Source organism: Natrix helvetica, assembly GCF_964273705.1.
Source record: "Natrix helvetica genome assembly, chromosome: 4".
In the NCBI taxonomy this organism is placed as follows: Eukaryota; Metazoa; Chordata; class Lepidosauria; order Squamata; family Natricidae; genus Natrix; species Natrix helvetica.
In genome coordinates, this window is record NC_138550.1 from 162,744,562 (window position 1) to 162,770,929 (window position 26,368).

The 26,368-nt window shown below is 42.1% G+C and overlaps 1 protein-coding gene across 2 annotated transcripts in view; it reads left to right on the plus strand.

Moving 5' to 3' along the window:
- The window catches only part of KHDRBS3 (KH RNA binding domain containing, signal transduction associated 3), a 154,230-nt gene extending 128,082 nt beyond the window's left edge, over positions 1–26,148 (plus strand). Inside the window, exons 8-11 of one of the 2 annotated variants that reach the window (XR_014175212.1) lie at positions 15,468–15,523; positions 18,577–18,726; positions 20,299–20,352; positions 25,931–26,148. Coding sequence is in view for 1 of the 2 variants with exons in the window: in XM_081951040.1 (XP_081807166.1) it covers positions 15,468–15,523; positions 18,577–18,668 (148 nt within the window). In the remaining variant the exon portion in view is untranslated. Of the gene's footprint in view, positions 1–15,467; positions 15,524–18,576; positions 19,238–20,298; positions 20,353–25,930 lie in introns of those variants that run through there. The other variant, XM_081951040.1, reaches the window with a different exon arrangement.
- Positions 26,149–26,368: the final 220 nt, after the last annotated feature.

Below are 26,368 nucleotides of genomic sequence, written 5' to 3' on the forward strand. Positions count from 1 at the left end.
ATGAAATGTCTGCAAGAAAACAAGGTAAAAGAGCACAAAGGACCCCACAGTTCAACTTGGAGCTACAAACAGGGTGGATAAAAATGTATGATTTTAAAAAAAAATTGGATTTAAAAAAAAATTTAAATCAGATTTTTTTTATTTTTATCAAATGTAATTTAGAAAATGCTTTTGGAGAAAAAAATCTATCTAAAGTTAGTTTTCTATTTAATATACATCAATAATTTACCGTATTTTTCAGAGTATAAGACGCACCCAGGTTTTGAAGAGGCAATTTTTTAAAAAACAGTACGTAGGTATATAGAGGGATAGAGAGGAAGAGAAAGAGAGAGAAATACAGTAGGTAGGTAGGTAGGGAGAGAGAGAGTGTGTGTGTAGATAGGTAGGTAGGTAGAGGGACAGAGAGAGAGAGAGAGAGAGAGAGAAATACAGTAGATAGGGGGAGAGAGAGAGAGAGAGTAGGTAGGTAGATATATAGGTAGGGAGAGGGGGAGAGAGAGAAATACAGTAGGTAGGGGGGGAGAGAGAGAGTAGGTAGGTAGATGTTTCCAGGTGTATTTATCCATGTGCTGGAGAAGGAAAAGGCTAACAACCTGTATCACGTAAAACTTTGTTTCTGCTGGCATAACACTTGACCAATGTAATTCTTATCAATCCCTCTAACTAAACAGCTTTCTGAAAGGGAAAAAAAAGTTTTTACACTTTACAAACCTCCCCAAAACGGGCCGTTTTTCATGAAAACGGGCCTTTTTTTTGTCAAAAAATTTGCATACATAGCCTTATGGAGGCTTATACAGTACTGCTGGGGGGGCAAAAAACGGTCCGTTTTTTGCTCATTTCTGCTCTCTCCAGCCCCCAGGAGCTCTCTGAAAGCTTCCATAAGGCTCTTCACAGCCATTTTGGTGAAGGGGCAGGGTTTTGGGAGGCCAAAAATGCTGTATTCAGTGTATAAGACGCACCCAGATTTTCAGCCTCTTTTTAGAGGAAAAAAGGTGCATCTTATACTCCGAAAAATACGGTAGTTTATTCAGCATGAAATGGAGCCTAGTTATGTAGCTTGAGGCTGTATATTCTGCAATATTGAGACTGTCGATTAGTCAACAGCTGGTTAGAGGAGGAGCCGCTGGGAGACAGAGATGACAGTTGCTCTTTAACCATTATGATTTAAATCGAGTTGATTTAAGTCATGATTTAAGTCAAATCCACCCGGGCTACAGATATTCTCTGCTCATCAATACTGCAAGGAAGCTTTATGTTCCCAAGTAGCGCTCTTACTAATTATGGATAGGTTTGCCACTACGCCTTTGAATGAAGCTGCCTGTTAATTCGTGGAGTTTAGGGAACAGATCCAGTATGTCTGTGAATCAAAATTAAAAGAAAGGCACCTAAAATAAGACTTTTGAACTTTACATGCAAAGAATGCCCATTGCTTTTAAAATGCATGACGTCATTGTTCAAATCTCCAGGCTTTCTACACATTATTTTCATCATTTCTCCTTCTTTTGCCGTCACTTTGCTAAACAATGCACTCACTCTGCTAAATGCCATCACTCTTCTAAACAACTAATTCCCACAACACTGTCAAATTCGTTACTAAGACTGTATTACTTCTTCTCATCCTTCCTAGTATCTATCTCTTCCCACTTATGACTATAACCATGGTGCTTGTATCTTTTCAATTTGTATTGTTTTATTTGTTTCCTAGTATGACTTGATTGCTTATTAGTAACCTATGACTATCACCAAGTGTTGTATCTTATGATTCTTTATGAATGTATTTTATTTTATTTTTCTTTATGTACACTGAGAGCATATACACCAAAGACAAATTCCTTGTGTGTCCCATCAACTTGGCCAATAATTCTATTCTACTCTACTCTACTCTACTCTACTCTACTCTACTCTACTCTACTCTACTCTACTCTACTCTACTCCATTCTGCATTCTATTCTATTCTGCATTCTATTCTATTCTATTTTGGGTTTTTTCCACCCATTTCTCTTTTACTGTTATTACATTCACCTCCCTCTCTTCCTCCCAAAATCGAGTGGCTTGTAATGACTTTTGTGGCAGGAGTGCCTTGACTTGAAACACTCAAATTCTGACGATGTTCTCAAGCCACAGTGGAGGAGTGAATCGAACTCCTGAGCCCAATAAGAAAGGAAACGGCAACAACTAAAAACTCAATTGCCAAGAAATTCTTTTTGCTCAGGGAAAGCGGTAGCGCCTCTTTCCAGAGGTTGAAAGCACCCAAGCTGTGCTTGCGGTGCTCTGCAGTTATCAATCACGGGACAAATGATGCTGCATTGTTGCGAAGGCACGCAGCAGCATTCTTCTTGGATCTTTAGAGTGGATGTAATTGGATCATTCATGTCTGAAGGTCCCGCATTGCATCTTGAAACGGTAGCATTGTGATTTCAAAAACTGTACTCAAACAGACTTGCTCACCGCCGGGCTTCTGTTTCTGTGAATTTTATGTGAATCAGCAGTCCATTGGCAGTCACGCCCAAATTAATATGTTTTAAACACACTCCCGTATGCCGAGCTATTGTTGCTGGTAAAGGCAGCCTTTTCTTCTCTAGGGATATATCCTAAATTTACAAGTTAGGGGTAGCCTTCCAACTCAGCGGGAAATGGAATAAAAATCTCACAACTAATTATTTGATGCCATTTTTCAATGCAGCCTTCAGTGCTGTACAAATGGAATACTACTCAATTTTTTTTTCTTGCTATTCCTAAGGAGAAGATTGAGTGATTAAATGTGAGCCATAGTGTGTAACTTCTTAGATTTGTGAGTCAAAGAGATATTTCCGATCGTCAACAGAAGGCTAAGTTGGATAAGGACATGTTGAGATCGTCCTAAACTCAAATGTGCAATGTTCCAAGTCCAGATCTGGGTGTGGTTTTGGGTGTGGGTGTGTATACACACACACACACACACAAATTTTGTATGTGTATGGCTGGGTGGGTGGGTGGGTAGGTAGGTAGGTAGGTAGGTAGGTAGGTAGGTAGGTAGATAGATGATAGATAGATAGATAGATAGATAGATAGATAGATAGATAGATAGATGATAGGTAGGTAGGTAGGTAGGTAGGTAGGTAGGTAGATAGATAGATAGATAGATAGATAGATAGATAGATAGATAGATAGATAGATAGATAGATAGATAGATAGATAGATAGATAGCATTTAGACATATACAGCTTCACAATGCTTTACAGTCCCCTTTAAGCAATTTACAGAGTCAGCATATCACTCCCAACAATCTGGGTCCTCATTTTACCCACAGCTGGAAGGCTGAGTCGAACTCCTGGCAGTGAGCAGAGTTCCAACCGCCTCCCTCTCCCCCTGTCTCTCCCTACCCCTCCCTCCCTCCGTGTCTCTATCTATCTATTTATCTATCTATGCATACATACATACACACACATGCATGCACGCATACATACACTATATTGCCAAAAGTTATTCGCTCACCCATCCAAATAATCAGAATCATGTGTTCCAATCACTTCCATGGCCACGGGTATAAAACCAAGTACCTAAGCATGCAGACTGTTTTTACAAACATTTGTGAAAGAACGGGTCGCTCTCAGGAGCTCAGTGAATTCCAGCGTGGAACTGTGATAGGATGCCACCTGTGCAACAAATCCAGTCGTGAAATTTCCTCGCTCCTAAATATTCCACAGTCAAATGTCAGCTGTATTATAAGAACATGGAAGTGTTTGGGAACGACATCAACTCAACCACGAACTGGTAGGCCACGTAAACTCGTCCAACATCAGTATGTGACCTCACAAATGCGCTTCTGGAAGAATGATCACAAATTCCCATAAACACACTCCTAAACCTTGTGGACAGCCTTCCCAGAAGAGTTGAAGCTGTTATAGTTGCAAAGGGTGGACCGACATCATATTGAACCCTATGGATTAGGAATGGGATGTCACTTACAGTCAGTTCCTTTGTGAGTAAAGGCAGGTGAGTGAATACTTTTGGCAATATAGTATACATACATACACACACACACACACACACACAAACACATAAAGATCTGGACTTGGACATAGCACGATTGAGTTTAGGATGATCTAATGTCCTAATCCAACTTTGCTTTCTGTTGCTATCAGAAATATCTCTTTGACTCACAAACCTGAGAAAGAGGTTACGTAATATATATGGTATTTGTTATATAATATACAGTATTTATATATAAGGCTTTATAAAGCCTTAAATAAGACCATACCTAGAATACCGCATCCAATTTGGGGCAGCATATTCTAAAAGGATGTTGAGACTCCAGAAAGAGTGCAGAGAAGAGCAACAAAGATAATTAGGGGACTGGAGGATAAAACATAAGAAGGATGGTTGCAGGAATTGGGTACATCTAGTGAAAGGAAGGTCTAGGGGAGACATGATAGCAGTTTTCTGATATTTGAGGGGATTCTACAAAGATGAGGGGGTCATCCTATTTTCCAAAGCACCAGAAGGCAAGACAAGAAACAATGGATGGAAACTAATCAAGGAGGGAAGCAATCTAGAACTAAGGAGAAATCTTCTGACAGTGAGAACAATTAACCAGTGGGATGGCTTGCTTTCAGAAGTTGTGGATGTTGTTGGTTTTTAAGAAGAGATTGGACAGCCACTTAATCTGGAATGGTAGAGAGTCTCCTTCTAGTTTATTTAGCCAAGTGTGGTTAGACACACAAGGAACAGGCAGGAGGAAAAGATAAGTGTGTAGCAGTGTTTCTCAACCTTGATACCTTTAAGTTGGGTGGATCCTGGCTGGGGGATTCTGGGAGTTGATATGAAACACTGGGGTGGAGAATGAGCTATGTTGAAGGACTGAAAACCAACTGCAGCTGTATACTCATTATTCCTGACCCCCCCCCCCAAAAAAAAGCCTCCCATTTGTAACATTGCACCATGTAAGTGAAGCTGCTTCGAGCTGTAATATATCCGTCTCAAGGATATCCATCAGGTTGAGGTCATTAAAATGTATTCCTGTCTCGCTTGCGAACAGACGTGGAGACGTCTCTTAAAATCTACTGCTCGGATATATGCGGTTGCTTGACTTTCACAAGGAAAAGTAACTATAATGGAGGTGAGAGTGAGCTTTAATGAGGCATCTGCTTTCTCTCCTTTGAAAGCAGGTCTGTTCCCAATAAAGGTGTGTTGTGTTAAAAGTGAGAGGCACGTTTATTTATTTATTTTACTTTTCTCAGTTCCACACGGCAGAGGATGTCCTGTGAACGGAGTCAGACCGGGGAGGCTTCTTCAGCATCAATTGCAAATACATTTGAATTTTTTAAGCAGGCAACGCTGTTGTTTTCCTGATCCCACAGAAGGCTCAGGGGAAGAGTTCCAAGTTTTTTGCCTGCTCTAGATGAGAAAGCAAAGGGGGTGGGTGGGCGGGGGGGAAATGTGCCTGAGATCTAATCCCCCTTCTGGCACTGCAAGGTTTCTATGTGCAAAAACAGCCAAGCTTTGTTCCCAGAAAGTTGTTCAGTTCAGACGTGGAAATTGTGTGCGCGCTCCGTCGAAATGGCTCCCCAGGAAAAGGAGTTTTAATTAGCTTTGGCTTTTGTGCGCCTTCTGCGTTAAAACCTTTGTGGAGTGTGAACTGAGAAAGGAAATTTGCTGTTTAAAAAGTTCCAAGAAAGAAACTTCTGGAAATTTCAGATACTGGTAAGGTAAAGGTTCCCCTCGCGTATATGTGCTAGTCGTTCCTGACTCTAGGGGGCATTGCTCCTCTCTTTTTCAAAGCCGAAGAGCCAGCGCTGTCCGAAGACGTCTCCGTGGTCATGTGGCTGGCATGACTAAATGCCGAAGGCGCACTGAACGCTGTTACCTTCCCACCAGTGGCAGTCCCTATTTTTCTACTTGCATTTTTTACATGCTTTCGAACTGTCAGCTTGGCAGAAGCTGGGACAACTAACGGGAGCTCACTCCGTTACGTGGCACTAGGGATTCGAACTGCCAACCTTTCTGATCAACAAGCTCAGCGTCTTAACCACTGAGCCACCACGTCTCCAGATACTGGTAGTGTTTGATTTACAATTGTATATTTGGAGACCGTTGGAAGTTAACAACGGCACCCCAAAAGTGACTTATGTTTTTCACACTTAACAATGGTTGCAGCTTCCCCACGCTCACGCGATCAAAATTGGGAAGCTTGGCCACTGGCATGTATGTATGATGGTTGCAGTGTCCCGGGGTCACGCGATCACCTTTTGCGACCTTCTGACCAGCAAAGTCCGATGGGGGAAGCCGGATTCACTTAACAGCCATGTTCCTAATTTAACAACTGTAATGAGTCACATAAGAAGGGAAGGGAAGAAAGGTTGTAAAATGGGGATAAAAGTCACCACAGCTGTTTCAATTAGCAACCGAAATTTGGGGCTCAGTTGTGATCAAGCTGAGGATGTTTCCTTTTTTTAAAAAAAAAGGAGGTGGAAAAATCCTCACTTTCCCATCCCAGCTGAAGAGAGAGAAGGCAGTGCGCTAATAATTAGCTAATTTATTTTTTGGGGTTTTGAGGGACAGGAAGGAATTTGTGGAGACCGCCCTGATTAACTCTTGGTAGTCCCCTGTGTGCTTGCAGTATTTCAGAAGCAACACTGGGGATGATGTAAAGTCAACTTCACTCTGCTTTGTAAGGATGGAAGGGACCTTGGAGGTCTTCTAGTCCAACCTCCTGCTAAGGCAGGAAACCTTATACCACTTCATCTTAAAAACTTTCAATGTTGGAGCATTTACAACTTCTGGAGGCAAGTTGTTCCACTGATTAATTGTTCTAGAATCATTGACGGAGATGGGCAGCTGCAGCAATTGCGTAAATAAATGACAAACCTAAATAGTATCCATGGCTCATTACAATCACATTTCTCTTACAAAAGAGAATACCAAAAACCGAAACGGAATTTTCACAGCCCTTGGAATGACACTGTTCAACTATTTTAATGATTTTTAACAATAGACTCATTTATAGATCAAGCATTGAGACTTGGGGGAGAGAAGTTACTCATTCAGATATATTCATTGTTTTACAAATCATCTATCCCTAAAGTACTAAAAACTGATCTAAAAAAAGGGAGTGATTCACAAAACACAAAGATTCAATACAATACAATAGCAGAGTTGGAAGGGACCTTGGAGGTCTTCTAGTCCAACCCCCTGCCTAGGCAGGAAACCCTATACCGTTTCAGACTGGCTATCCAACATCTTCCTAAAGACTTCCAGTGTTGGAGCATTCACAACTTCTGGAGGCAAGCTGTTCCACTGGTTAATTGTTCTAATTGTCAGGAAATTTCTCCTTAGTTCTAGCTTGCTTCTCTCCTTGATTAGTTTCCACCCATTGCTTCTTGTTCTACCCTCAGGTGCCTTGGAGAATAGTTTGACTCCCTCTTCTTTGTGACAACCCCTGAGATATTGGAAGACTGCTATCATGTCTCCCCTAGTCCTTCTTTTCATTTAACTAGACATACCCAATTCCTGCAAACTGATTTAATTCTTCGGCAGGGAATGAAAATGTTCAGAAATGCCACAACTAAAGAAGAGTGTGTAAGCGTGAGTTTTTTTCAAGCTGGACTTCAACTCCCAGAATTCCCCATCCAGTAAAACGGCAGCAGATTTTAGAAGGCAGAAACAGTTCAGAAATGGAAGTGCCTATAAATTAAAAAAAAAAAATTGCTCTAGTGTGTTATATTTACTTGCTCTAGCCCAGTGATGTCTAAACTTTTTGTCGTTGTGTGCCCAAAGTGCCTGCACGACAGCGTGCCCGCATGATCACATCCATAATGCAATGCACATGCATGCCCCATCACCCGTGCATGCGTGCATAACACCACCACCCCCATGCCCTGTTTTGGGCCTGGAAAGTCTCCTGCACCAACCTGGAAGTCAAAACAGGGCACGGGAAGGTTGTGTAAGGCCCCAAAATGCAATGCAAACGACCCCCAAGCATGCGCCCCACTCCCCACGCGTGGGCGGCAGAGACCCGAAGACCAGGTGGCCGGCGGGATGTGCACGGGCATTCGCGGTGGAGCTGGGCTGGGGTGACAGTTGGCGTGTCCATAGAGAGGGCTCTGCGTGCCACCTGTGGCACCCGTGCCATAGGTTTGCCATCATGGCTCTAGCCAAATGTGCCCTCTCAAAACAATGTGCAATCCCTTGTTTGTGGTTTTAATTGCTGTGGCATTACTCTGCGATCAATTGGATTGAGACGGGCGGCTAGAGAAATTGGATAAATAAATAAAGTCAAGATGTGTAGAATTCTTCCAGCGTTCCAGCCAGCTCGTTGATTCCACTCCCAGCCCGGCCCTTTTGTACAACACCCAGGGATTCAGATGATGAGTGGCCTAAAAAAAAAAAAAGAACCATCAGTCAATAAAAATAAATATGTTTGGAGGCTCCCAGCTTGGGGGTGAAAAAAAGCCGAGGAAAAACGAGTCCTTTCAAAAGGGATCATCTGAAGGCTTATTCTTTGCGAGGCCAAGAGTGTTTTGTGTGGTGAGGGCTGTGACATGCTATTCTCGGAGATAAAAGGCATTTTAAAATTATGCTGCAGCTGGAGATTATCCTGCTTATATTTGCTTTAATTGCTTGGGAGACAACCAAGCAACCATTAGCTGTAGGGGATGAAAGCTGCCTACAAGTGCCAGGCTGGAAGGAGGATGGAAATCAGGATGGATGTTCTTGCTGATGTTAAGCTACCTCGCCACAAAAAAAATGCACAAGTGAGTAAAGCAGAAAAGCCACAGCCGAAGAAACGGGGGGGGGGGGTCGCTCTTGATTAGATACTCTCCTGCTAATCTCAAACGACAGGGAAGACTTGGAAAGATCTTTTTTATTAGAAAAACCCAAGCTGCCTCATCCGTCATCCTTGGAGATGGCCTCGAGATGTTAGAAAACACAGGTGCTCCTCAACTTGCAAACCTCGCTTGAGCCCAAAATTACTTTTGCTAAGTGAGTTTTGCCCCATTTTGTCTACCTTGGTTAGAGGTGGCTGCTGAGCTTGTCGATCAGAAAGGTCGACGGTTCGAATGCCTAGAACCACGTAACGGAGTGAGCTCCCGTTACTTGTCCCAGCTTCTGCCAACCTAGCAGTTCTGAAGCAGGTAAAAAATGCAAGTAGAAAAATAGGAACCACCTTTGGTGGGAAGGTAACAGCGTTCCATGCGCCTTTGGCGTTTAGTCATGCCAGCCACATGACCACGGAGACGTTTTCAGACAGCGCTGGCTCTTCAGCTTTGAAATGGAGATGAGCACCGCCCCCTAGAGTCAGGAATGATAAGCACATATATGCGAGGGGAATCTTTACCTTTATGACCTTTGTTACCACAGTTGTTAAATGAATCACTGCAGTGGTTGAGTTAGTAACACAGTTAGGTGAATCTGGCTTCCCCCTTGACTTTGCTTGTCAGAAGGTCGCAAAGAGGGATCACATGACTCCAGGGACACGGCAACCGTCATAAATATGACTCGTTTGCCAAGGATCTGAATTTTGATCATGTGACTGTAGGGATGTCTGTGGAGATACTCAGCCATCCAGGTCATGGTTGTCCCAAAGGTGCTTTTTTTTTTCAGGAGGCAACTGGACTTTCTGGTTCTTCTTGGAAGATGTTTCACTTCTAATCCAAGAAGCTTCATCAGCCCTGACTGGACGGTGGGGAATAGAAAGATTGATACGCCTTGCAGACAGCTGGTCATTTGCATTCTTTTAAGAGAGTCATTGAGGTTGCCTGTAGGTTTACCTGTATTGTCAGGGTCACCTGAGTGGTGCCAATGGGTGTGGAGCCTTCTATTTATGTCAAATAGCCCTCTCTCACCAGAGCGGGAGGGATACAACATCATCTATCTCCAGTCTACCACATAGTCCTTTCAACAGTTCCAAGAAGGCTTCCCACCCATTTGCACCTCTCAAGTGTCCCTGAGAACACAGATAAACCTCCAGGTGGCCCCAGCGACTCTCTAAAACCGGGGTGTCAAACTTTTTTTTCATTGAAGGGCTGCATCAAGGTTGTGTTTGGGGGGCATCATTCGGGGCCTGTGACTGCCCGAGTGCTCTTCCAGCGAAAACGGGCTCCTGAGCTCCGTTTTCGGCTGCAACGGCCTCCTGCAATCCTCTGCCAGCGAAAACAAGGCTCGGGAGAGCCAGACCCTGCACTACCGAGCTCCGTTTTCGCTGGCAGAGGCACTGCAGGCCGGTTCTTCACTGTTCCCCTGCGGTCCAGATCTACGCACCCTGTGGGCTGGATCCGGTCCGCGGGCCTTGAGTTTGACACCACTGCTCTAAAAGAAAGCAAATGACCAGCTGTCTTCAAGGAGTATATATCCTTCCATTCCTTACCAAACAGTACATTCAGAAGGGAAGAAATGTCTTCGATGAGAACCAAAACATCTTCAAAGAAAAAACAGAAAATCCAGTTAGAAAAAAAAAAAAACACCTTTGGAACAAGCATGGGGGATGCTGCAACTCTCATAAGTGTGAAAAACTGGTCACAAGTCACTTTTTTCAGCACCGTTGTAACTTTGAATGGTGAACAGACTGTTGTAAGTTGAAGATTGCCAGGACTTTTCGGAAAGTGTAAAAGTTGCACAAGGAACATCTTAATATTGTAATGGCGAACCTTTGGCACACATGCCATGGGTGGCACGCAAGGCCCTCCCTGTGGGCACGCATGCCATCGCCAGCTGGTCTTCTGGATTCTGTCCCGCCAGTCAGCTGGTCTTCGCGGGTGCTGGAGTGCCTGAAAACTGCCCCAAAAACTGCCTGAAAACCACCCTGAAAATGGCCCGAAAAACAGCCAAAAAGTGTGCAATTTTTCAGGTCGTTTTTGGGCTGTTTTGTAGGCCAAAAATGACACAACAATGGCCTGAAAATAGACTGGAAAACGGCCAAAAAACAAGCAATTTTTGAGGCTGTTTTTAGGCCGGTTTTCGGTCTTTTTTTAAGGCCCAAAATGGCACAAAAACAGCCTGAAAAGAGACCGAAAACCATCCAAAGAACATGCGTGTGCATGCTGGCCAGCTGGTGTTTGGGCTTCTGGCACTCCAGTGCGCACACATGCACATGCATGCACAGGTGTTCTGGTTTGGGCACTCGGTGCCAAAAAGATTCTCCATCTCTATCTTAGCATCTTTATACTTTAAAAAAAAAAAGGCAGCTTTCGTTTGCTAAGGAGCTGCTGCATAGATGTAGGAGAAGACCTTTTACTCAGCCAGGGAAAGGTAGGAGGATTTCATAATTCATAGTGTTACACCAAGCCAGCCAGACTTGCCCAAGGTTTAACCTGATATGGATCTCCACAGCTGTTGATCTAACACGATTAGGCAGGTCTCTTTCCGGCTGACCGGCGGCTTTGAACCTGAAGTGCTATTCATGCAGAAAACGAAAGGTTTCACTGTGGGCATCCTAGTTACTCCATGTAAGTGAACCATGCCGGAAACTCTGCGCTGAAGCCTTTGCAAAGGTCAAGTAAAGTAGCAGAGGCGAAGAGATAGAAGAGACTGATCTGGGAGACTTTGCTCCCTTGGGAGCCAGTGGTGCTTTAGCGCATCTTCTCTCGCTTAGTGGCGCGTATCGATTAATTTGATTTACGGTCCTCTGGTATATTGGAAGGATAAACCTGAAGATGGAAGCGAGCTGTTGGTTTAGGTCACCATTTCTCAACTGTGGCAGCTGGAAGATGTGGGGAGCTCAACTCCCACAATTCCCATCGTACACAACCACACCCAGGAGGATGGAGACAGGAGCTGAGGTGCCTCCGTTCCATTTGAAATCTGGAAAGTCCCAACGTGTTCTGGCTTTCAGATCAACTTTATTACGAACCCGTTTGGAGAAATCTGTCCAACCCTTTGAGCCACACTGTTGTTTTTCCATTTTTGTGCAGGTCAAAATGGGGTTTTTGTTTTATCTACTGGCTCGTTTTAGGACAATTAAATGAATTCATCACTTGCCGGTCAGTTTCTGCCTGTGATATTTCTGTCACTTAGCGGTGACTTTGATTTAATGGTTCTGTTTTGAGCCAGGTTGGAATTCATTCATTCGATCATACATAAAGAAGACAGTTAAAATGTATTTATTTCTTTATCAGATTTAGAAGCCTCTATGACTTTGTGCCTCGGGCATGAATGACGGTTTAAAAGAGCCTCCTATTTTAGAATAGAATAGAATAGAATAGAATAGAATAGAATAGAATAGAATAGAATTCTTTATTGGACAAGTGTGATTGGACACACAAGGAATTTGTCTTTGGTGCATATGCTCTCAGTGTACATAAAAGAAAAAATAGGCACAACTGCTTCCCAAGATAAAACTATAAACGCCCATGTCGCTTCGGCCCAGTCTACCAGCGCGAAGAGGCAACGTCCGGCCAGCGTGGCCTCGGCCCTGTCTACCCAATGCAAACAGGAAACATGCCAGCAATTTGGTTAGTGGCATCAAGCCTGGCCATGCCTACCCAGTCAGCCACACCTTCCCTCCCCCCCCCCCCCCCGAGGTCAATCACAGCCCTGATGTGGCCCTCAATTAAATTGAGTTTGACACCCCTGCTCTAAAAGGATGCAAATGACCAGCTGTCTTCAAGGAGTATCAATCCTTCCATTCCCTACCATCCAGTCAGAGCTGAAGAAGCTTCTTGGATAAGAAGCGAAACCTCTTCAAAGGAAAAACAAGAAAAGTCCAGTTTTTTTTCCTGAAAAAGCACTTTTGGGAGAACATGATCTGGATGACGGAGAATCTCTACAGGCTTTTAGCTATGCAATTTGGGCTGAACACCCTTGGAATGGTGTTAAGAGTATGAACGATTTTTCCAGTAAGAGAGAAAAAATAATTTCAGACTACAGGAACCAGGAGGACTACTCTGGTGACTCTGAGGACACAGATAAGCCTCCAAGTGCTTCAACGACCCTCTAAAAGGTCTTCCTTGAAGACCAGATGTCTTCAAGGAATATAAATCCTTTCCCCACTATCTTGTCAGAACTGAAGAAGCTTCTTGGATGAGAAGCGAAACCTCTTCAAAGAAAAAATAAGAAAAGTCCAGTTGTTTCCTGAAAAAGCACCTTTGGGACAACTATGAGTTGGATGACGGAGAACCTCTACAGCAGTGTTTCCCAGGCCCCACAGGGAGGCAATTTGATTTTTAATGGTGATTTGAACCTTGTTTAGACCAAGTGAATGGCCTTTTAAGCTTCCTCCGCCTGAGTAGAGTTCACTTTTTGAGTAAAGTAAGAATTATATGTCATTGGGGGGGGGGGGGGGAATCAGGATTTCAGAGATGCTTAGGTGAGGCATGGGCAAATAAAGGTTGGGAACCACTTGCTCTACAGCAGGGGTGTCCGAACTTGAGAACTTTAAGACTTGTGGACTACAGCCTATTTAGCAAAAGAAGTTTTATAATAAACCAGGTCTTCTTCAGTCTGCCAAGGGGTTACTCAAACAGGATCCTGTTTCCCTCCAGGCCGAGACGAACCCACCAAAAAGTAGCCTTGGCAATCGCTTTGAGTTACCATTTCTTTTTTCTTTTTTTTATACGAGTACCGTGGGTCAGTTAATAACATTTGTGGGCTTCTTTTTGTTTTTCATACACCTTCAATGTAAACAAGCGATTTTTCCTCCTTCCCAAGGAATTATTGGTTCTGCTGTTTACATGCCCACGAGAGGCGAGTCATGTTTGCTTTAACAGGCGTTTGGGTTTGTGAGATGAAGCCCGGCCAAAGTAATTCTGACAGGATTGACAGGGAGTGGAAGAAGGGCTCAGCTGCTTGAAGCTTCAAGGCTTGATCGCTCCTACAAGAAGTAATCAAGATATTGTAGGGAAGGAATAGCAACTGTCACTGCAAAGGTCTCCATCAAGATAGGAGCATTTTGGTGTGATGGGGAGGGGAGGGGAGGAGAGGCGGTGTGTCTTTGCCCCCCAAAGGCCCACCTTAGTTTCAAAAGTTTCCATCTGCAAGACTTAGCATCCGTCTCAGTTAACAAGGCAGAAGTGTAGAGAAGGGAGGGCCCAGACTGTTTAAGTCAGAGGACACATTTGACCTGACCGCATATGTTGGGGGCTTTAGCAAAGCGGTTGCTGTGATGGGTGGGACCAGTCGCAGCAGATTAGTCTTGGTCGCTTCCTATTCATTTTTATTGCTGTAAAAACCCTAAAGATTCAGTAGAGCAAATGCGTTAGCTTGCATCGAGGACCAGGTTGGCCTAAACTAGACTTGCAGTTAGTTGTGAAGCCATTGGTGCCACCTCTGAGATGATGACCAGCAACCTGACACACCCGTGTGCAAGCCGCTAACCCCGTAACATTAACCACAACACCAGCAGGAGAAAACTCTTCATTCTTCCTCTCTACTTGGAGAAGAAGCAGGCAACAAACCGCTCATTTGCTTGCTTGCTTGTTCGCTTGTTCGCTCACTCACTTTGGCACTCTTACTTTCCACTAAGGAATCTTTCTGTGTACTCGAGTTGCCTTTACCCTGTTTTGCCCAAAATCAAACCCAACTGGAAAATAAGCTCTAGCATGAGGACAGGGGTCCTCAAACTTTTTAAACGGGGGGGCCAATGCACGGTCCCTCAGACTGTTGCAGGGGGGGCAGACATGGCTAGGTGGTCATGTGACTGGGTGCGTGTGGCCAATATAGTCTATTAAACAATGCACACAAATTAAAACTTTAATTTGTTATGCTCCTGGGGGTGGAAAACAAGTTAGTGAAGGAATGTGGCTGCTTTTTTTGGGGGGGGGGAGTCTGTGAGGGACTTGTGTTTGTCTGTCTGTCTCTCTCCCTCCCTCTCTCTTTCTCCCTCTCCCTCCCTCCCTCCCTCTCTCTCTCTCTTGTTTGTTTGTTTTTTAAAGAGTGACAATTCCATCTTTATTTGAGCACCGTGGCCATTTTAAAGCATTACCAAGTCATCATATTTTTATTAAATTTGTTTGTTTGTTTTATTATAACTTGACTTCTTTATGGTGTTGTACTTCTCCTTGGAATCAGAACTAAAGAACTGTTGTATGTAGTTAAAATGAATACATTTAGCCATCTGAATTTGGAGCTCTTTAATATCACCTTGGTGAACCTCTTAAGTTTTCCTCCCCTTTTGGCCTTGCTGATGAGTTCAAGCATCATGGTATACCTTCAAAAGGGATGGATGGATGGATGGATGGATGGATGGATGGATGGATGGATGGATGGACGGACGGATACCTACATAAATACCCACCCCATGTTGTCATTATATATTATGTATGTATGTATTATGTATGTATGTATATTTATATTTCTCACTTAGCTTTCATGTATGTATGTATGTATGTATGTATGTATGTATGTATGTATGTATTTCAGTGTATCAATATGCAATGCTCAACAATGTCTTCCTGCTGCTTTTGAAAGACCTTCAAAAAAGGTAGCTGCTAAGTAGGGTCAGCTTCATTCTGTCTTATAACAAGATTAATATATTTTCTTTTTCTTCCAAACAGTGGCGATTACTATGACTATGCCCATGGCTTGAACGACGAGACGTACGATTCTTACAGTGAGTACTTTGAATGCTCTGGAATTCACTTTGATGTCGAAAAAGGGGTGATGGCTACCGTATGTTTCCCAGAGTAATAATGCCTGCCCCTTGTTGTCATTATTATTGAAAATGAGAATTAATTATGCATGGAGATAAAATTATTCAAGGCATGTTCTCTTCCTATCTCTCTCTCTCTGTCTCGTTCGGCATGAGGTATACACAGAAGGAAGGTTTGAAATTACAGGAAGGCAGATTCTGAGTTAAAGTTAGCTAAGTTAGTTTCCGACACAGATATTGGGGGTGGGTGGGATTTATTTTTATCTTACATGGTCATTGTAAAGGTTAGATTGGCCCAATTCAAGGTTGCTTGATTTAAATTCCTACATTGAGCTGTGGTTAAACTAGCCTATATGACGCTGCTTTGTGATTCTTTCAATCTGCCATTTTATGCAGCAGGGGACTGTGGGTTCAGTCCCAAAGTGGAGCAATTAGGAAGTTGAATTTACCATTTCACCAGCCAAACTGGGGAATTGGGAGTGAATACCAAAATGGCTGGCCATATAAGGACGTTTGGCCAAGGTAATTTTCCCATTCCACTACATTGGATGGCGTGGGCACTACTCCTCTTCATCTCTCGCGGTGTTTCTCAACCTCCGCCATTTTAAGCTGTGTGGACTTCAAGCCCCAGAATTCCCCAGCCAGCCATGTAACGGAATGGGGAAAGGGGAATGGGGTCCAATGAAATAAAAGCAAAGGTTTGGAGCACAAAGATTGTAATTGACTAGAGCAGTGATGGCTAACCTATGCGCGTGACCCCCCCCCCCCCACACAGACACGCACATAAATATTTCCAAACTTCCGGGTTGCCCTAGGGCCATTTTTCTCCCTCCGGAGGCTTCAGGGAAGCTTACTGAAGCCTCCGGAGGGAGAAAAACGGCCAAAAATGAAGGTTGAAGTCAACTGGCCAGCGCACACATGTGTGCTGGAGCTGACAGGGCAATGCCTCGCGTGCCCTAACATGGCTTTGCATGCCACCTGTGGCACGCATGCCATAGGTTCGCCATCACGGGACTAGAGATATTGGATGAAGGATGTCCCGAGATGTTATGGGGAAAGGAATAAAAAGTTAAAATTATGGCTAGATATCGGGGACTCAAAATTTCAACCAGGACTGACAGTGACACCTTCACACCCATGAAGGCAAACACATACACCACATTTTGCTTCTTGTCAGAGTTACTGCAGATTTCCCTGCTAATTGCTAGACGTTGGGGGAAACGACTGAATTCCTGTTTCCCTGAGGCTCTTTGTAGGTAGGAGGGGATTAAAACAGCATTTGTCAACTGAAGCACCCATCCTCTTTAACTTGGGAGTTTGTCGTGATATAGTAAATTATTCTACCGTGCAAGCTCTCTCCACGTCACAGGTTTAAATGACTCTTAAGTCACCTTGAGGGGAAGCAGCTGATTGCATGATTCTCTGAAAAGTCACCGAAGCTTCCTCTTTTTTCCCCTTGCAACATGCTAAATTGGTCTCTGTGGACTTCAGAGCTTTGATCGTTCCACGCTCCGACATCAGTATGAGTTGTCCCTTTTTGCCTTCTTGCAAGAGAACACGTTAGCCCTGAGGTCACGGTGTGCTTGGTGCAAACAGGGAGTGAGTCATTACTATCTTCCCATACTTCTGCTGACACCATCTCAAGTCTCTGTTCTCCTGTTCTTCTCCCACCTAATGCCCAGGGACTGAGGGGGGGGGGGGGTAGCAAAAAATCCTGTAAAGAAAAGAATAATTTATTGCAATAGCAATAACATTTGGACTTACATACCCGTCCATAATATTTTACATCCCTCTCTGAGCAGCGTACAGAGTCAGCATCTTGTCCCCAATATTCTGGGTCCTCGTTTTACCCATCTCGGAAGGATGAAAGCCTAAGTCAACCTTGAGCCGGTCAGGATCGAACTCCAGGTTTTGAGCAGAGTTAGCCTGCAGTACTTCAGTTTAACCACTGCTCTATTGAGACTCTTGTTATGCACTTATATTATAGATCCTTGCACTCTCGTATGTGTAGTTACAGGAAGAATCATTTGATGCTGGGATACCCCAGTCAGGAATTATTTCTTCAAGGGGGGATACACCTACATCCATCTTTGCTTCCTTTTGGACACTGAGCAAAAATGGGCCATCTCATTAAGGATTTTATTGTCGATGCCTTACATTGTTTAAAGTGGTTTAGATGAGTGAAATGGTACAGCTATGGGGTTTTTTTTCTATTCTTTTTTTTTTGGGAGGGAAGGAAAGAGAAAGAAAAGAAAGGAAGGAAGGAGAGGGACAGAAAGGAAGATGGGAGAGGAAGAGGAAAGAAAGAGAGAAAGGGGAAGAAAGGAAGAAAGATGAGAGGAAGGGCAAGAAAGGAAGGTGAGAGGGACAGGAAGGAAGATGGGAAGGGGAAGGAAGAAAAGAAAGAGAAGGTAAGGAAGGTGAGAGGAAAAGGGGGAAGGAAGGAGAGAGAGAAAGGGGAAGAAAGGAAGGTGGGAGGGACAGGAAGGAAGGTGGGAGAGAAAGGGGGAAGGAAAGAGAGAGAGAGACAAAGGGGAAGGAAGGAAGGTGAAGAAAGGAAGGTGAGAGGAAAAGGAAGAAATGCGGGCGGGAAAGGGAGAAGGAAATAGAGAGAATGGGGAAGAAAAAGAAGATGAGTGGAAGGGGAAGAAAGGAAGGTGAAAGGAACAGGAAGAAAGGCATATAATCCAGAAACGAATATAATTCAGTGACCTAGAGATTTGCCGCCACTGAAGAATTAAGATTGGGCCTAGCTTTTACTTCAGGTTGAGATTTGCATCCTCATTCTGAGCCAGGTTTGTGTTGAATTTTTGTTCAGACATTCCATGCAATTTGTGTTTCGGGGCTGCTGAGGGCCTCGAGGAAAAGGTATCATGGAAGGATTAAAAATCTTCCCTCTTGGATGGGTTTTTTTTCCCACCCATCCCTCCTCCATCTTGAAAAAATAAAATAGACGTTCACCTCAAAGATTGGTAGAAAACGCCTTACCCCTTTTCCAAACTTTGTGATTTCAGGACAGGAAGACTGGACCAACTCAAGACACAAGGCTCCTTCGTCAAGATCAACAAAAGGAAGCTACAGAGAGCAGCCATATGCAAGATACTGATTATTCTGTCCGATGTTGTGAATTGCCCAATCTCCACCAGTCCTGTAAACTGTTCAAAGTAATTTTTTTCTATGAACAATCCCTTTTTATTAAAATCAAAGTGCTTAATCTGAATGGACGGACTGAGCTTAATCTATTTTTTGCTGACTGAGAAACCTGTACAGGAAAGAAGACAAGTGAAATGAGCTCTTTCTTATTTCTGGATTGTATTTGGGAGGGGGGGGAAGGAAAAAAAAAAGGAAAATAGGTGATCAAAAAAAAAATCAAAAAGGAAAAAAAAAACCTTTAACTAGTGTTAAAAACAGTTAGGTTTACTAAACATGTTAATCTATTATTTTAACCTAAGCGTAACCTTTTATTTGAAAGGTTTTCAACAATTAAGTTCTTCTCTAGTTTTACCTTTCAACTATTTTGCTAGTTTTTTCTCTTGCAAACATGCGTTAAAAAAAAAGGGAAAGAGATCACAAATGCAAATAATGTGGTATTTTGTAATTTGAGTCTTGAAATGTTCTGTAGTGTTAAGCAAAGTTTATTCTTGCTTGATACTAAATAAACTTTTGAAAGAAAAATCAGTGTGTGTGAGAGTATGCATTATTTATTTAAAAACCTTAATAAATAGTTGTAAACAGGGAAGGAGTGATTTTTTTTTAACAACGATCAGCATAAAATGGGTCCTCTTAAAATATCTGCTACAATACAGCTATTTTTTTTAAAATGGTAAAAACCTAAAGGTGCCTTACGTTTACTACAGCTATCTCTCTTTTGTTTTCCATTTATGCACACGATATAGATTTAAAGAGTTGTTAAAGAAAGTATCCAAACGGTATTGAGCGGCTGGATTCCAACTTTAATATATATATATATTCTTGTTTTAAAATAGCTAATGCATTTTCTGAATCAGATAAATTTTTTTAAAAAATGCAGAGAATCAATCAAAAATAACCTGTGACTTAGTTTTTCATCTTGAGCAATTTCTTCATTAGCGCAACTTTGGAATATTTTTTTGTTGTTTTTTTCTGAGAATTTTGATATCTTAATGACAGCCTTACTCCGTGTGCCGGAAGCAATAAACTCAAAGCTTTTAAAGACTTTCTGACATGACTAATTGCGGTCGCTTTTCGTCAGAGGCTGAGGATGTAACCCTTAAAACGGTCTTCATTTGCAAAAGGTAAATAAATCAAATAAGATTTTAATCTCACTTAATTTATCTTAATATAACCCATAAAAGCAGGCAAAGCATACCAATTACCACAGTTTTATTTTAGATTACAGAGAGAGGCTTTTAAGATCACCATCTAAAATTTCATCTTAAAAAGTTTAATTTGTGCTAGTACCTAAAAAAAAAAAAATGCCTTAGTCAGTTTAATTGGAGCCAAGTGTTCATGATTAAACCAATGTAAAACATCATAACTAGTAACTTGTAAATCCTAGAATTTATGGACAAAATAATGTAACTAAGAACTCAAAACAGCGATGTTTTGCCCCTTAAACCCTATTCCTCTTTGTTGGCTTGGTGTCTTTGTAATTGTGATGTTCATTCTTTATGATTTGTTCTGTTAATTTTAGATTTTAGAAAAGTGGAGTTCTTGAATTAGTTTTTAAAAAAAGGGCATTTTCTTCTTTTTATTAGGAGTCACTTGGAACGTATGGAGGCCCAAAGAGATCTGTTTCTCTTGATACTTTGGTAGGTATCTATTTTTTTAAAAAAAAATAATTATTTTAAGCTTTAGTTAATAATGTACCAGAGAATTGCTTTCAAATAACTGACGTATTTCAGACTGTTTGACACTTTTCAACCCTTCGGGAAAGAAATTGGAGATTTCTAGCCATTTTTTTCTCCGCTTGCAGAGTGTCCAATTAATGGTGACTCGGAAGCTATGGTTGATACTTCTTAATTGCATCTCAATTCAGAAATGGTTGATGTCGATTCAGTTATGGCATTGGTCAACCTCAAGGTGTGGTTCCATTTTTGTGGCGGAAGGACTTTTTATGGGATAGATGAAAAAAAATCAAGAACGCAAGACATTATGTTTGTGGTAGATCCGGAAACCCATAGCCCAGGGGTGTCCATACTTGGAAGACTTGTGGACTTCAACTCCCAGAATTCCCCTGCCGTATGGCTGGGGAATTCTGGGAGTTGAAGTCCCCAAGTCTTAAAAGTTCCCAAGTTTGCACATCCCTGCCATAGCCCATATCCTGTGCTGCGAATCCTATGTTGACATCCAAATTCAGTGACTTTGCACCCTTTTAACATGGACACGTGGCTTTGAGGCGCAGTTTGAACAGGGAGCGTGTTAGGCTATGACTCTCCTGATCAGATAATCTACTCCGTCTTTTTGTGACCTATTATCATAAATACTCCTATGAATTGCAACCATTTTAGTGACTGCTTAAACTTATAAATGACACGGGAAAAATGTTAGTTGAAAACCTGTCCTCAGATTTAACAACTGTCATGGCATCAGAGGCACCCATTTTTCAGGCTGTTTTTCCAGCCAAAATTGGCCTGAAAATCGGTGTGAAAACATCCCGAAAAATGCCCCCCAAACAGGCCATTTCTCAAACTAGGACATTTTTCGGGTGAAAAATGCTGACCCCAAAACACAGCCTTGTAACTATCCTTTCAGCTGACTCTTTTTGCTAAGTAAGAGTTAGTTTGGTGCAACCGCAGGTAGAAAGAGTTTAAGGTTAGGGTTATGTCCCGAAGGTGCTTTTTCAAAAGGCAACTAGACTTGCGTTATTTCCTTGAGGACATGTGGAATGGTGGAGAATGGAAGGATTTACATTCCTTTGCAGTCATTTGATTCTTAGTACTCTGAGAGACATTGAGGCCACTTGGAGGGAAGCTTGGCTAGATGGCTCAGTGGCTGAGCTTGTCGATCAGAAAGTTCGGTGGTTTGAACTAGTATAGGTCTCCTGCATGAGCAGGGGGTTGGACTAGATGACCTCCAAAGTCCCTTCCAACTCTGTTACTGTTAAAGATCTGTTAAAGGTTTATCTGTGCCCTCAGAATCATGTGAATAGTGAAAATGGGTGTGGAACCTTCTTGGAACTGTGTTGTACACAAAGAGGCCACTTATGTTAAAATTGAACAGCCTTCTCTCGGCGGAGGGAGAGGAATATGGCACCAACCTATCTCCTGTTTACAACACACTTCTTTCAGCAGGTCCAAGAGTAAGTCCAAGTGCACACCCGTTTGCACTCTTGATGGCACAGATAATGGCCTTGAAGGCCTCCAAGTGGCTCAACGACTCTCAGAGAAAGGGCTAATAACCAGATGACCTTCAAGGGTCTCCACCACTCAATCAGAACTGAAGAAGCTTCTTGGATGACAAGCATCTTAGAAAAAGGACCTTTGGGAGAACCATGACCTGGATGGCTGAGAATCTCCACAGACATTCAGTTTAAGGTATATATGTTTAGAAAGATCAGTATTTTTGTGCCTCCCCTCCAAAGTTACATTAAAGAATCCATTTATGAGATTTCAATAATAATAGCCAATTATATAGAATTTTGAGCATCAGTTCCCTACGTCTTTTCAATCTCGATCCGCTAAAGCTTGTTTAGTCGGCAATTGATGATATCATTCTTACACCATTTGGGGAAAATAGTATGTGTTTAACCATGGCATAGTGGTGTGATAGCTCCTTCTTCAATAGCTTCCGCTCACTCACCCACCCCAATAAAAGCCTATTCACATAATGGCAGGTGTTTTCAAAGTAGGAAATGCTGCACATTTTATATGAACTGATCTACTGTTCGCTCGGTTAAGAGCACTATAGAATATTTTCATTGTTTTTAATCAAAGCCTTTTGCAGAATTTCCGGAAATAAAAGTCACTTCGAAAAGTACAAAATCTCAGAAAGTAAAACTTGACAGGCTTAGCAGTTAAATGCTAACACAACAAGAGTTTCGGCTTCAGTTTTTCTAGAGGTTAAGGCAGCAAGAATAAGCCGTAGCCAGAAACGCTTTCGAATCAGATAAGGAACAAATGTGTTCATTTGAAGGCTATAAGCCTCCCTGAGCCAGTTGTGTCGCAGTTGCGCTGCTGTATAAATGTACTTCATAAAATTTCATAAACATTTCTTAATAAATCTGCATGGAATGGAATAATTCCATTTTTTAAAAAAAAAATGTGGCTTGGAATATAAAGAGCAGTTTGCTCATTCATCGACAAGCTCTCATCAATTCACGTAACTATTGGTAGTCCTTGACTTACAATGATTCGTTTAGTGACCATTGGAAGTTACAAAGAGCGCTGGAAAAAGGAATTTATTGGTTGTTGCAGTTATAATCATTGCAACATCCCCCCAGCAGTGGTGGGTTCCAGGTGGTACTGCCCGGTACGGGCGTACCGGTGGTAGCTGGGAGCAGCGGCCACTGCACCGGAACTGTGGGCCGTTTGGCCCACCCACCCACATTCCTTATCATTTTTTGAGGTAAATGGGCCAATTGCGCCTGCGCGCACAGCGTATGACGCCTGCACGACCGCCAAGCAGCTGAGTGCCACTGGGCGGTGGCGTCTGCATAGTGTGCGTGCCCGCCAAGGACACCCAGCTCCGTCGTAGCGTACCGGTTGCGATGCGATCCCACTACTGCCCCACAGTCACATTATCAAAATACAAGTGTTTGTCAGCCAGTGTATATTTATGAAAGTTTGCTTCTAATAATCAAAGTCAATGTGAAAAGCCTGGTCTGCTTAATGACCATGAAATTCACTTAACAATCAGTAAAATCAAGTGTGCCTCACTTACCAGCTGACATGCTTAGCAATGGAAGATGCCATCATAACTTGAACACTATCTGTACTACTAATGTGTTTCTTCAAAAATATGACAGGATCTTATTTTCTTTTGACCCCCGAAAAAACGGATAGGCCTTCTTTTCCAGGGGTGTCCTAATTTTTTTCCCCACGTCCTTCGCTGGGCTTTTTCCACGACTGAAAGGAGCACCCCATGTGCCCCACACGCCTCTGTGGGCCACTTTTGCAGATTGGCCGCACACGTGCTTAAATAGGGCCAAATGTTTAGGGGGGTAGGGATTAATTTTAACGCATGCGCATAAAACAGTGCTGGGCCTTCACTTTGGGTGGGTCGTGTTTTAGGAGAAACACGGTAGCTATATTTTCACGAGCAAGCAAAAGCAGGGCAGATCCACTCATTCAGATTGGGCCATTTTAAAATCAGTAAAATATGTCAAATTTTGTGCTATTTTGTATATTTCTCAAAACAGTGGTAGAGATTTAACTGTGCTAATTTGCAGCTGAACAGTATCATTTATTTTTTATGCATCCAGAATTCACGTCTGTTGTTGCTGTTTTGTTCTAGGCCAAAGGTTTCTGAATTATTTCGCATAGATAAAATATGAGATTTCAGGAGCTTATGTTGAGTAGTTTTTTATGGGTATTCCTCTTTCCAAAGTTAATATTTTCTGTTTTGGTCTGTCAGTTAATGAAGCACTCATAATTACTGCGCAGTCTAGAATGGTCTTTTCCTCTTGAGATGGAAATGAAATGTCTAATGCACAGAATATAGGTACTGGTGTTTCAGAAATGAACCAATTGATTCTTCATTTTAATTTAATGAATTTAAGTAGAGATATTGATTTAGTTTACCAATCATCCGTACATCTAATATATTTGGATCCAAACTATTCAATATTGCTCTAGGTTTACGAGAAAAAGCATTCTGTTTTTATGATTCTTGAAAATAATGCATTTTTTATACATACTGTTTCATAATGACAATAGCTTTACTTTTATTGTGTTCATTAAAAGTTAAATCTCTTCCTAGGCAATATTTCTTTCCAAATGCATGATCTTCTGAAAAAAAATATTCATTCTCTCTCTCTCTCTCTCTCTCTCTCTCTCTCTCTCTCTCTCTCTCTCTCTCTCTCTCTCTCTCTCTCTCTCTCTCTCTCTCTCTCTCTCTCTTTAAAGGAAGTATAATTTAGAAGTCTTAGAGCAGGGATGCTCTAAGTCTACCTGTCTTAAAGTTGGACACTCCTGATATACAGAAGGGGGGAGGGGGGATCTGAAAATGTTATCTCTATTTTTAATCCAGAATGCAAGTATTAGATTGCTTAGCTTGAATTTAGAGTTTACATTTTTGCATATCTGAATCTTACAATTATAAGAGGAAAAGTCCCTATTCACAATTCTGATTAATGATGTAGTTCATTCACAATTTTGATTAATAGATGGTAGCAACAAAATATAGAGCTTAAAGTCAGAAAACATCAAATTGGGGATTACCTGACCTAGTGACGTTCTCTTGCATATATTTTTTAAAATATTATTAACCAATTGAACCAAATACTCTGGACGAAATACTATGATAAAATGAATTGCTGTAAAGCAAAATATAGAAGATAAATTAATGAGCTCTATCGTGCTTTTAATTTTCTTGAAATTGGCTTCAGTGAAATTGCTCTGAATATACGTGTGTGTGTGTGTGTGTATTTTCAGAACAGTTTCACTGAAGCCAATATATATAACCTGAAGTACAGAGGTACCTTGATACTCAACTGCTTTGAAACTCATCAAATTTGGTACTCAACCCATTTCAATGTGAATTTTTTGTCCCTGTACTCACCATTTGTTTGGTACACAATGCACAAGCTAGAGCTTGTCAATGCCGGCTACCTTATGACTCACTACACTATTCCCTATGGGGAAAAATTGTTTGGTACTCATCGTGCCTCCAGCAACCAATTAACGAGGAATACCGAGGTACCACTGTAATTTGATTTTTGCACATATAGATAACTCATGCCTACATACAGCTTTGTAAGTTCAAGTCAAAATCAAGTTACTGATTTTGTTTTGTTAGGGGTCCCCAGTCCATAGCCGCGGCCTGTTGAGAACTGGGCCACACAAGTGGTGGGCAAGTACATGCATGTGTGAAGCTCCATTTGTGTAAGTGGCAGACACGGCCACAAAACCATCCTTCCCTTCCCCCCCTCCCCCCCCCATCCGCTGCTGCCACTCCACGGAGCCAGGAAGGTTGGGGACCGCTTTGTTATGCTTCAGTTCAAGTTGCAGGCAGTCAAAAGAATGACAGCCCTGTTCTCGACATATTCCCGTTAGTTTACATTTGAAACGTGAAATATTAGAAGGTCTCTTTTAATGCGTAGCCTGCTTTAAGCTTTCAATCGTAGATCATTTCTGCCAAAAGGTAAAGCGTAGCCCGTGTTAATTTACTGTTCTTTCTCAGTTTCCTCAAACAAATTATTACTCTTTATAATTGTTATTTATTTTCCAGGGATTGCGGTCATGGATACGGACAGCTTCCAAATCCTTCCTTCACCAACGTGCCTCCAAAACTATAGCCAGTTCGTAGATGAAACACCAGTACGATTTTTATGTTACTTTTCCTTTTCTTTCCTCAACTTTGTAACACAAAACAGCTTTTCTGGATCTTTGTTTTAACTCTGAAGTGTTTCATCACTTATTATTGTACCTTTGTAGAGTTGTAAATAAACAGGGTTTTTTTTTAAATTGTACTGCGTAAAAGAATCTTCTTCAATGATGAAACTTTTTTACAGATGGATGACTTCAATTTTCACATTACTCAAGTCAACGACTCTTTAAGAATAACTTGGGGATATACTGTACTTGGGGATATACCATATTTTTGGAGTATAAGACGCACCGGAGTATAAGACACACCAAGATTTTGAAGAGGCAAATTTTTAAAAAA